The 8,312-nt window shown below is 38.2% G+C and overlaps 1 protein-coding gene across 1 annotated transcript; it reads left to right on the forward strand.

Annotated features, from left to right (window-relative positions):
* The first annotated feature begins 4,640 nt into the window (after positions 1-4,640).
* Positions 4,641-8,312, forward strand: fitm2 (fat storage inducing transmembrane protein 2). The gene is made up of 2 exons (XM_033969767.2): positions 4,641-4,823; positions 5,959-8,312. Exons 1-2 carry the CDS (start codon positions 4,651-4,653, stop codon positions 6,563-6,565), a joined length of 780 nt encoding a protein of 259 aa, XP_033825658.1. The 5' UTR covers positions 4,641-4,650; the 3' UTR covers positions 6,566-8,312.

Genomic DNA, 8,312 nt, shown 5'->3' on the forward strand with positions numbered 1-8,312 from the left:
TATGGACACCCATCTATAGCGGCGGTAACCATGCCAACGCGATGATAAAAACTCAAATACACATAAAGTTATGATGCACACTCGCCTCGTTCTCATCCCCAGGTGGGTAGGAATAGTCACATTTAGCTTGTCTCAAAGGTGAAGTTATGGTTTTGCCTGAAATGTGCCACAGTATGGCATTAAAATGTATCTATCCTGTGTTAACTAGCTAACTTTTTATAGCTAAAATTTGCCTTGAAAAACATCTGTTCTTATTGTATTGAAAAATGGCCTTGTGGGACTACCTTAGATAAGTTTAATGCCATACAGTGGAACATTCTTGGCAAAGCAATAACATCCCCTCGGAGACAAGCAGGTGACGGCGCCTCCACCAGAAAAGTTACTTACTGCACCTTTAAGGGCCTATGTGTTTTTGATATTATTAATAACACTGTAATATTTTTTTTTCCACAAGTTACAAGATGACAACAAACGCAAGATGGCGGTGGGCACAGACACAGGAGCGCTTAGCTGTACTGACTCTATCTGCCAAAAACTATTCACAAAAGAAACAAACGATAGGAGAGGGAAGGAAGGAGTAAGGGAGTATATTAAAAGAAAAGTATAAGAAGAAAAAACCAAAAAAAAGCAAAAAAATTGGAGCCTCACTAAAAAAAAATCTCTTCTTTCTAAGATTTCCAGCCTTTACCTCTTATTTGTTTCTTTAGTTTTCCTACTTTATTACTTACCTACACACTCACACGCACACAGACACACACGCACACACTTCCCCCTTCAAACTTGGATGTATGCTCTCTTTTTTATCTAAAATAAAAAAAGCTGCTTTAGTTTCAGCTGCTGAAAATCCTGAATCTCTGAATTATTTGATATAAGAATGTTTACTTTAACGTTTGGGGTTTTGAATATGTTTAACAAACTTCCCAAATTATTAAATATTATTCATTTATCTCAATGACTTGTTGGTGGTAAGCTAACATTTGTAGCCACAGCTGCCCTGGGACGGACAGCGACTAAGCAAACATTGTGCCAACCATCATTAGCCATTTACACATACGACGCACTCTCTTTCTCATCATAATGGCTCACACTGTAGCACAATACATTTACTACATATTCTGTGGTAGTAAACTTCTATCGTAGCCACAGCTGCCGGAAGCGAAGTGAGGCTGCCAATCTGCACCATCCCTCCCACCACTGCCAGTCACTCATTTACACACACTAGATTCATACTAATCAAGGAGGTGAAGTGTCTTGCCAAAGGACACAACAACAGAACCTGGTCCGAGTGGGAATCGTTGTCTCTGCTCATTACCAGACACATGGATCTGCTTGAGACATGTTTAGAGCCCAGAGACACTGAAGAACGGGTCAAATGCAGAGGACTACATCAACACACATACATTAAAGCAGAAATGGACTTTTCAGTTCTTAACCGTGCGTTTCCTTCTCATTTGCCCTCGCAAAGTTGTTTTTGGAGTGATTCGTGCATGTTTGAGCAATCTTTAATCGATTATTTTTAAGACACCATTTTGCTGATCAACCCCCAACCGTACACCCCAGCTGCTCTGTACTTCATTCATTCATTCTCCAATTTAGTTTTCTTAATCGATGATACTTGTAGGATTCTGCAGCATCACAGAGTCATTTTGATACAAAGGAAAAAAAATCTGCTGCTCGCTACTTTGATGTGCAGGTGCCGACAGCGACATTAACTCCCATTGGGCACTGGGCGTACTTGTTTCTTTTATTAAGTTGTTTTAAATGAATACTGCAATTTCAGTGTGCAATTTATAACATAATGATATGCGGATGTCATAGATTATAGCTATATAGCAGACACAAGCACAATAGGTCATCTTTAACCTTAGCTGCATATTTTGCTGCATTTATATTGATTACTACAGAAAACAAAGTTCTTTCAGAAACTTAAGTCAACAGTACTTTTATTTGAATACTCTGCCCACTACTGCAAATACGAGGAAAAGGCATTCATCACACACAAATATGTTTAGAAATGTGTCTGAATGAGTGAGAGAGGGAAAGTTTGCAGGAGGAGAGGCCTGTTGAGGCGGGAGTGGAGAATGTACCAAAGGTGTAGAGCAAACTGTGGCCTGACGCCTTTGTTTTGAACGAGTGAGAGGCACTTCACGTCTAGACTGAACACAACATGGAAGAAACACTCTGTCCCACTGTGGAGAGTCAATATGTGTGTGCAGCGGAGTGGAGTGTTTTCAAACCTGTGTACACGTGTGTAGCAAGTTACAAACATTGTTTCTGCAAAAATATGTCTCAAAATTTTAAGTTTTGTTTTTTTCCTTGTGTTTCTAGCATAAACTGTATAAAGAAGTGGACAAAGTTAGTGTAACACCACCCACAGCATTCAGCTCCAGTCAAATGAAGCTCATCGAGGCTAAAGCAGTTATAGGGGTGAATTTGGAGCTGAGTTCCATATTTAGAATTCTGACCGCAAGTATCATAGCAAACAAAGAGTCAATCCGGAGCAAGAATCGTCAGACACAATAGTGAAATAAAAATACCAGGATCATATTGAGCGAGTTAATACAAACATTTTAAGATCAAAATAACGAGCCGGACAGCAGCGGTTATACAGAGAGGGGCAACAGTTTTTCAATAGAAAGTGAATTGGAGCCAGAGTCAGTGGAGCTGGAAGTGCGCCCATGATCACTTCCTGAACGTGGTAGCTAGCAGGTTAGCTATGTCCATTTATGTATACAGTCTATGGTTTCTAGTCAATCACAAAACGTTTTTCAGGTATTATTTGCAGATATCCAAGGAGATAGATATGTTTAATGTCATACTGTGGTACATTCCAGACAAACGCAATAATATCTTCATGGTGATGAGCACGTGAGTGGAAAGTTATATAGAGCACCTTTAAGGCAAATATAGCAATGTAAATAATAAAGGGTAACATGTTGATCTAGGTATGTTATATGCTAGCAGTTAATGCCCCAATAAAAATGTAATAAGGATTTGAACTGTGTGGTCCTGTTGTGGTATTCATTTTGTTGTTGTGTGTTCTGTATTTCAAATAAAGATCATATAATTGAATCTTTTGCGTCACTGTCTTCTTCATAACAGTTAAACGATCTTTTTTCCTTTTTGTCGTTCCTGTGCAGCTGCTGTGTGTGAACTTCTCCTGTGTTTGTTTCTCTCGTATATTTTCAGACCATAAACGCAGCATTAGCGCTTTACACTTTTATTGCAGGGACAGGCTCGGTGCACAGATGTGACAAGGGCAGATACAGGGATAGAAACAACGCACATTTATGGTGTAGTATTTAAAGCGCCATTAAATCAGAATGAGCAATTGATTCTATTTTATACAAATGTAGAAGTTTAATGAGTTATCAGAATGCAGGATTTGAGCTACTACATGAATATAGTGCAGTGGTTTTCAAAGCGTGGTGCGTAGGATTCCTTTGAGGATAGTGAATTTGTATTTGTATGTATTTGGAGCCATGCAATCATTTTTGTTTACATCCAGTTTGGCATTGGTTGAGTTCTATTTTAGTGTACGTTTTAGTCAATTTTTAACTGGGTTAGGTGTTGTTTAGTCCTGGTGTAGTCCTGGTTTAGTTGTAGTTGTATAAAAATGGGGTAATTTATCATAGATGAGACCTGGTTTAATCCTGGTTTAGATGTCATGGTGTAGATCTATGATTGGGTAGTGTTCATATTTAGTCCTAGTTTTCTCCTGATGAAGTCCTAGCTTAACCTACCTGATTTGATTCCTATTGTTTAGACCTGATAAAAGACCAGATCAGATAACACTTGTGGGAGGTTGTTATGGCGTAATCTTGTGGCTCACCTCACAGCAAGGCGGTCCACAGCCCCAGAACTGAGCAGAGTCTTATTTTGTAGGGTTTGCATGTTCTCCCTGTGTCTGCTCCTCACCAGAATCCTGGCTCCAGATCTGTTTGGGTCCCCAGGGGTTGCACTGCTATCGCCCACTGCCTCTAAGGACATTTAAGAATATTGGTAAAATGCAGAGAACAAATTTCACAACAGGGATAATAAGGTATATCTATAAACTACTCCTAAAATAAAGACAGAGGTCACATGGTATCAATGCAAGTACAAAATTACGTTTGTAATTGTATTGTTTTGGATAGAATGCATGTTATATTTAATGCATGTTTTAAGGCCTGTAACACGTTTTTTTCTACACTTACCTTATCAGTTTTTAAAAGTTTACATGAACAACATACTATTTATATTATTATATTAAGACAGTAAATTACTATTTTTATTTATTTTATTTTTTATTCTTACTTCGCGGTGGGTCGGTTAAGGCATGGCTGAAGGACTACAGCTGGGGGCGCGTCTTATTTCTGTTCACCTTGCTAACTTCCTCAACTCCTCGATTTCTTAACTATAATTCCAATCCAACGAGGCAAAACAGAACGTAAAAATAAGCTTATGTATTTTTTGTTTCTCTTTTGTCAGTAAATTGAATTTACAGACAAAATTATTAAGAATTATTTTAAACTTTTAGGAGACTAGTTAACAGAAATGTGATGCTCCCATTTGTCCAAAACACGGAAGTGGCTCTGCTCCGACGCTCCTGATTGGCTGAGGCGTGTTTACGTCAGAGGTTTCCACGGTCCGTCAGTGTGCGGTGTCAACATGGCAGCGGAGGATGTCATTGTGGACAAACTGGTTTCTTTTTGGAGAATCCCGGGCTCCAAACGTTACTTTCCATGGATATTTTTGTTAATTTCCGTTATGGGGTCGTTGTTGAAGGAACTGCAGATGGTTCCGGAGACGTATTTTAGCAGTAGCAGGAATATTTTAAACTTGTGAGTAGCATTGAAGTTGCTGTGGCTAATTTTGCTAGCACAGGAGTGTCCTTAGCTGGCCGTCTAATCGCATTTTAACATTCTGACGTGATTATTATTGCTTCATATTATTATATGAATTTATCCAGGGCTAAGCTAACATTACTAGCCTGACCAACCAGACAAATGACAAAACCAGTGTAACTAGTCTCATTCATTTTTAACCATCCTAAGACACTAGTGGCTCCACCCATTGTTGGAATAATTCATGTTCAACAAGTTCAGTTAACAGACAAGTTTATATTATATACGTGAAACACAATTTTCCAGACAAAATGAGAACCAAATCGTTATTTTTGGTCTTAGATGCATTTGGAACATCAGTAAACTCCACAAAATCTACAAGTTCAAAGCAGCACAACCTACTGATACTTTGCAGTGACATCACGCTGGGGGTGTTCTACATTTATCTCTATGGCAGAATGTCCATCAGTTACCATGACACAGCTAGCTTGTGACTGTAATGTTATTTGAGAGGGACTTTTTCAACAGTACAAATCAGTTCACCTGTAGTCGTTCCAACTATGTCAGTTTTTTTGTCTCAAAGCTCAGATTAAAGTCTAACTTGAGTAACAGAGCTTCAGACAGAGCAGTGCCTCTGGTTATCATCACTCCCACAGGGAATGCTGATGACATCATTTGGAAAGTATCAATTGAGATAGCAAATTTAAAGAATGATTTTAGATTCACAAAACATTGTATGTAACTTGTCTTACTGTCACACTCTGCTCATACACTCCAAAAAGAGGCAAGATGAACTTATATATTTATAAATAATAATAACAAGAATTAATGCAAATATACCAAAAAATAAATTAATTAATTAATAATACCTAGTTGTCACATTTTAAAGAAGACATAGTGTGCTTGTAGCTTCTCTATAGTTACAATCTATGACACTCATGGATCATTATGTTTTTAATTAAATTTGCATTTTAAATTGCAATATTCATCTATCTTAAGGTCTTAAGAAACAGGTCTGCTGACTTCTGTGAAAACTGCAGCGCCTAGTGGGAGCTGATGTAACTGTAAATGTCATCACAACAAAGAGTCGTGGAGCTGTGTCTCCTAATATTATTCTGTTGTTTTTTCTCAGGTATTTCGTGAAGGTCTCGTGGGGCTGGACTCTACTTCTCCTCACACCCTTTGTCCTCTTGTCCAACTCCTCTTTCAGTCGGGATGTTTCGTTTCTCACGCGGCGCCTGCTCGCTCTCCCCATCGCCACCGCCATCTGGTACACTTTCACTGAGACATTCTTCTACATTGAGGACGCCACCGGATCTTGCTACGAAACCACAGCCATGGACGTTTTAAAGGATGAATTTACTATCAAGTCTACCTGCAGACGCGCCGGCTTCCACTGGTTTGGCTACGACATTTCTGGACACTCGTTCATTCTCACATACTCTGCGCTTTTTATAATGGAAGAAACGGCGCCCATGGGTTACTTGAAAAATGCCAACATGTCGACCTTCCCGCGCATGGTTCTTAAGTTCTTGTACATATCGTTGAATGGTCTTGTATTTCTCTGGGTGTGGATGTTTTCTTGTACTTCTGTGTATTTTCACAACCCTTTTGATAAGTTGCTGGGTACGCTGTGCGGTTTGTTGGGTTGGTATGGGACGTATAGAGTTTGGTATCTAAAACCACTGTCGCCAGGACTACCGCAGAAACCGAAAGAGGAGCAAAAGCAACGCACATGAACTGCTAAAACTATTTCAATCTCTTATCCATCTCAAGTACATTTTTTTGTGTTTGGTGGTTAAAGTGCATATGGCAGGTTTGGCTACTCATTTTACCAAAACAACGCAGTTTACATAATTATAATTAAGATTTTATAAAAATCTTGCCAAGTTTTTTTTTTTTTGGTAAAGTTTATAATTTTACTTCCTGCTTGGACACTAAGAGCAACCTACCTACCTGTTTATTATTTTAAGACTAATACAAGCAAGAATTTATTTAGTTTTTTGTTGAATCAATGTTTAAAAAGCCAGAAAAATGTGTTCTCCATGCATAAATTGTCTCTGGATTTTGGATGTAATTTTCCATGTTGGTGACACCGGTAGTGGGATTGTGTTTTTGGACTCGCGACTTCCTTGATTTTTGCTCTTTTCTACTTGATGTTTTGTCATAAACTGCCTCTCAACTCAAATATACCATAGATTTTCCACCGAACCAAGTAATAATTAGAAAACCATGAAAACCTGTCATGTGCTCTTTAAGTGTCAAATGGAGGGCAGGGATCAGTATTGTTCTACGGGTCAGGTACAGTTTTAAAACAAATCTCAAAAAGAAAACATTTTATTATTGAACCACGTTATGTTGCTATACTGAAGTTAGTTCACCTTATGTCATGTGCCAGTAGAGAAGATATTAAAGGTCCTGTATTATGCGAAATAGACTCCATAAGCCACGTTAAAATGCTGTTACCTCCTCAAAAACATAGCTGGAATTGTGTTTTGTTTCATTCACACATTTGAGTAACTCTTTATTATTAGTCTACCTACAACTCCAGAGCTCAAAATGCTCTATTCCACCTTGTGATGTCATGAAGCGGTAGTTTTCCAGTTAACTGCTCCTTTTACCTTCAGTTCAGTAGAAATCGGCAATTCCAGAGCTGAAATTATCTAAATGAATCTAGTGAAGGTGTGTGGAGTTTAAAAACACAGTGGAGCACTTCCTGTATTACCACATGATGACATCACAAGGTGGAACAAGGTGGAGTGTTTTCCGTTTGAGAGAAGAACTCAGCCTTAATATGCAGGGTTTGTGTCTTAAACATGCGTGAATGAAACAAAACACAACTCCAGGTCTGCGATGAGGAAACAACATTATTATACAGATCAGAGAATAACATAATATGGGCTCTTTAAACTTTGTGCCATGTTTTGTTTCATGTGAATGGGCTCAGTGACTACAGAGATACTGACCATAAACTGACCTATTCTTTTTCAGTTTTAAGCTCTTAATGTTACATTCAATGAACACATCTCCACACTACAACCTCTGGGTCCATGCCGTCTAAGGTTTTATTTAATTTATTACAATTTTTAACCAAGATTTTGGTTTTGAGATTCCTTATGGACACAATGTAAACAATGTATTTTAACAGGAAAAGCTCACAAATTCACTTTGAATCACTCTGTTTCATAGATGCAGATTGTGTTGTTTTGGTGCTAGTGGAGAGATGCTCATAGTAACATTCTTATGATTGTGTGGTGACATACATATATTATAAATGATTATTGCTCATATTAAGTTCAGTTAATTTTGAAATAGACGTTTCAAATGAGAATGTATTTAGCGCTGCTGTTTTGCTATTGCCTTGTTTTTATTTATTAATTTAACAGACTCTGCCTGACGACCGCAGCTGGTCCAGACACTACATGTTGGGTTCATATCGTTTGGTTTAGATAATGATTTGTGCCAATACTGAATTAAAAGTGATGT

This window comes from Periophthalmus magnuspinnatus, chromosome 7 (genome assembly GCF_009829125.3).
Source record: "Periophthalmus magnuspinnatus isolate fPerMag1 chromosome 7, fPerMag1.2.pri, whole genome shotgun sequence".
Taxonomy (NCBI): Eukaryota; Metazoa; Chordata; class Actinopteri; order Gobiiformes; family Gobiidae; genus Periophthalmus; species Periophthalmus magnuspinnatus.

What these genes read in the sequence shown, in the direction of transcription:
- fitm2 (XM_033969767.2), top strand. Translation starts at nt 4,651, where the DNA reads ATGGCAGCGGAGGATGTCATTGTGGACAAACTGGTTTCTTTTTGGAGA. An exon ending in AGCAGGAATATTTTAAACTT is followed by an intron (nt 4,824 to 5,958) that starts GTGAGTAGCATT and finishes GTTTTTTCTCAG; the next exon opens with GTATTTCGTGAAGGTCTCGT.